Source organism: Brassica oleracea, chromosome C1 (genome assembly GCF_000695525.1).
Source record: "Brassica oleracea var. oleracea cultivar TO1000 chromosome C1, BOL, whole genome shotgun sequence".
Taxonomy (NCBI): domain Eukaryota; kingdom Viridiplantae; phylum Streptophyta; class Magnoliopsida; order Brassicales; family Brassicaceae; genus Brassica; species Brassica oleracea.
The window spans coordinates 24,140,920-24,144,281 of NC_027748.1; the positions used below are offsets into that span (position 1 = coordinate 24,140,920).

Consider the following 3,362-nt stretch of genomic DNA (forward strand, 5'->3'; position numbering starts at 1 on the left):
TTAGTCGAAGAAGATGAAATAGGCGAAGAAAACGAAGAAAACGAAGAAGATGGTGAATTTGAAAGCCGATTTGATATGTTCGACGATTCAGACGGTGCGTCATCTGAAGATGATAACTACAGCTCATACGGTGAGTCTCCTACAGATGACGAAGATTCACCAACGCTAACTCCCAAGAAGAGATATCAGAACTTCTCAATGAGCGGATCTAAAGGGAATCTGGAGGTTCTAAGTTTGGAGATGTCGTCGATAGACATTGCGGTAGGTCAACGATACGATAGTAAAGACGATTTGGAGAGACGACTGAAACTTCTTACAGTGAGGTATAAATTTGATTATGATGTAGAAACATCAACCCCGACATCATACGTTGTTAAGTGTTGGGTTGATGGATGTCTCTGGAGAGTTTGTGCTTCTACCCAAGGAGAATTCAAGGCGTTTTATGTTCGTATTTACGATTAGAAGCATACATGTTCCTGCACAGAGCGCTCTGATCGATCTCGACAAGCAACACCAGATATTTTAAGTATGTTGTACAAGAACTTTCTCGGCGACGTTGGTCCGGCCGTTCGCCCTACGAGCGTCGGAATAGCTGTCACTAAGCAGTTTGGTATAAAGGTAGTTACTTTGTTGTGGCTAAGTTATTTTAACGACACGGCTGAGTAATGTCAAATGTATAGGCTGACATAATCATACAATTCGGCTGGGTTACTATATATTTAGATGCGGCCGAGTTATAGTAAAATAGGGTTGAGTTATTCAGTACGTTATGGCTGTCTTAATTATTTGATGCGGCTGAGTAATGAGGATCGTTTTTTCATGTGATTGGTAAATACAAAGGGACGCAACTCACAGCACTAGCTCAGGACGGTAACTTCCATATTTTTCCAATAGCCTTCGCAGTGGTTGACACAGAAAATGATGATTCGTGGCATTGGTTTTTTACGCAACTAAAACTTCTGATTCCTGACGACGAGGGTCTTGCGATAATCTCAGACATGCATAACTCGATAGGGAAAGCAATTAGAAATGTATATCTGTTGGCTGCTCGGGGAATATGCCCTACCATTTATATAAGAACATATTGGGACAGTACAAAGGAAAAGAACATTCCGTCTGGTGAAGAAAGCGGCGAGATGTTTTAGGATGTCTGACTTTACTACGATTTTCGAGGAGATTGAAGCGATTCATCCTGCACTCCACGGCTACCTCCAAAGAGCTGATGTCTGCCTGTGGACGCGTGTTCATTTCCGGGGCGAGAGGTACAATTTGATGACTACAAACATAGCGGAATCAATGAACAGAGCATTATCGCATGCTAGAGGTCTAAACATTGTTCGAAAATTAGAATCGATACGGGTTATGATGACGGGATGGTTTGTTGAACGGAGAGAGGATGCCAGATCGCAGCCAACGACGCTTATGCGTGGTGTCGAGAAACTACTACATGTAAGTCAGTCGTAATAGTAAAAATAAGGCTGTCTTTAAAATTCATAAAATTCTTAAGTCAGCCGTTTTATAAAATTAATAATTCAGCCTTTATAATTTTTAAATCAGCCGTAATATGTAATAACTCAGTTGTTTCATATTTTTTTTTGTTAATAGGGTCGTGTAACTGCCGCCAGAGAATTAACGGTCCAAAGGATTGATGATCATCACACTGAAGTTAAATATGGATCTTCTAGCGAGTCTTTAAATGTTGTTAATTTGGTATAGCGAAAGTGCACATGTCGGCGTTTCGAACGCGAGAAATTGAGAAACTACTACATGTATGTCAGTCGTAACAGTAAAAATAAGTCTGTCTTTAAAATTCATAAAATTCTTAAGTCAGCCGTTTCATAAAATTCATAAGTCAGCCTTTATAATTCTTAAATCAGCCGTAATATGTAATAACTCAGTCGTTTCATATTTATTCTTTTTTTGTCGTGTAACTGCCGCCAGAGAATTGACGGTCCAAAGGATTGATGATAATTACACTGAAGTTAAATATGGATCTTCTAGCGAGTCTTTGAATGTTGTTAATTTGGTAGAGCGAAAGTGCACATGTCGGCGTTTCGAACGCGAGAAATTACCATGTGTACACGCAATCGCAGCTGCGGAGTACAACAATGTTTGTCGTATATCCCTGTGCAGTCCTTACTATAACACTGAATATTTGGTTAACGCATACGCTGAATCTATCATGCCGGCTGACTCAGTGCAACCTGTTCCAGAAATCGTGGCAAACCAACCGTGCTTGCCCCCGTATATTCGTCAACAACGAGGAAGACCTAAGAAAAATAGGATGAAATCTGCTTCAGAAGTTGCACTTAAAAACAAACGTCCTAGGAAAGAACACACATGTTCTCGATCTATACAGAGTGGCCATAATGCGAAAACTTGTCCGATGTAAGCAAGTGTTGTAGGGATTTTCATGTTTTTGAATTACTGCTGGGTTTTTGTTTTCACTTATATATATTACGGCTGGATTATGGATTTTCATGTATTTGAATTACGGATGGGTTTTTGTTTTCACTTATATATATTACCGCTGGATTAGGGATTTTCATTTATTTGCATTACGGCTGGGTTTCTATTTTCAAACGCAACTGTTATAATTCCCGCCCAAAATAAGAAACGTCGCGAAGTTAATAAACGGCTGATTAATTGAAAGAATTTGTATTACGGCTGAATAAATAAATTATATGTTCAACTCTCTGTTTTTTACACAATTTCTCTCTCTATCTAAATGGAATATTTCCCTCTTCTTGAATTGTCTGAAGAAATTCAGGCGTTGGTGGTTGAACGTGTGGCCCGTAACTCCACATTCGGCCTTCAAGAAGAAGGCTTTTTTCTCATGAAGCGTGCAGCAGATGCAGGATATGAGCGTGTTGTGTATACACACGCAATTACTCAAGCAATCTTTTTGTGTGATGGGCAGTATTTTCATGGTATTCCAAGAGAATTGGTTCAGAGGATAGGGAAACTAGTGCGATCTGTGAAATGGGGATGGGATTTGTGGCATTCTGACGAGTTCCGCCAAAATAGGGCGCCGTTCATTTCAAAGTTTGTTCCGTCGTTCTACAGATGCCAATGTGCAACACATGTGTGGTGAAAATGTCTCTGCTTGTGGCACCTTGATATGACTAAGGATGACAACATGTGTGAGCGCTATTTCTGGATCAAAGAGATTGGCTCGTTTTTACGTGATTTTGAACCGATAAGCGTTATTAGGGACACAAGGAAGTGGTGAAAATGTAATCTATCGGTACCTTATCTTTTTAAGTTATTTGCTATTTTCTTTTTAAGTTCAAATGAATGTAATGAAGGCTTAGTTATTGTTTTTTTTGGCTGATTTATTGTTCAATTACGGCTGCATTACT

At 39.5% G+C, this 3,362-nt stretch overlaps 1 protein-coding gene across 1 annotated transcript in view; it reads right to left on the minus strand.

Moving 5' to 3' along the window:
• Positions 1-1,998: 1,998 nt before the first annotated feature.
• LOC106304123 overlaps positions 1,999-3,362 on the minus strand; it is a 10,872-nt gene continuing 9,508 nt past the window's right edge. Inside the window, exon 5 of the mRNA XM_013740535.1 lies at positions 1,999-2,270. Within this exon, the coding sequence (XP_013595989.1) occupies positions 2,254-2,270 (17 nt within the window). The 3' untranslated portion in view covers positions 1,999-2,253. The remainder of the gene's footprint in view (positions 2,271-3,362) is intronic.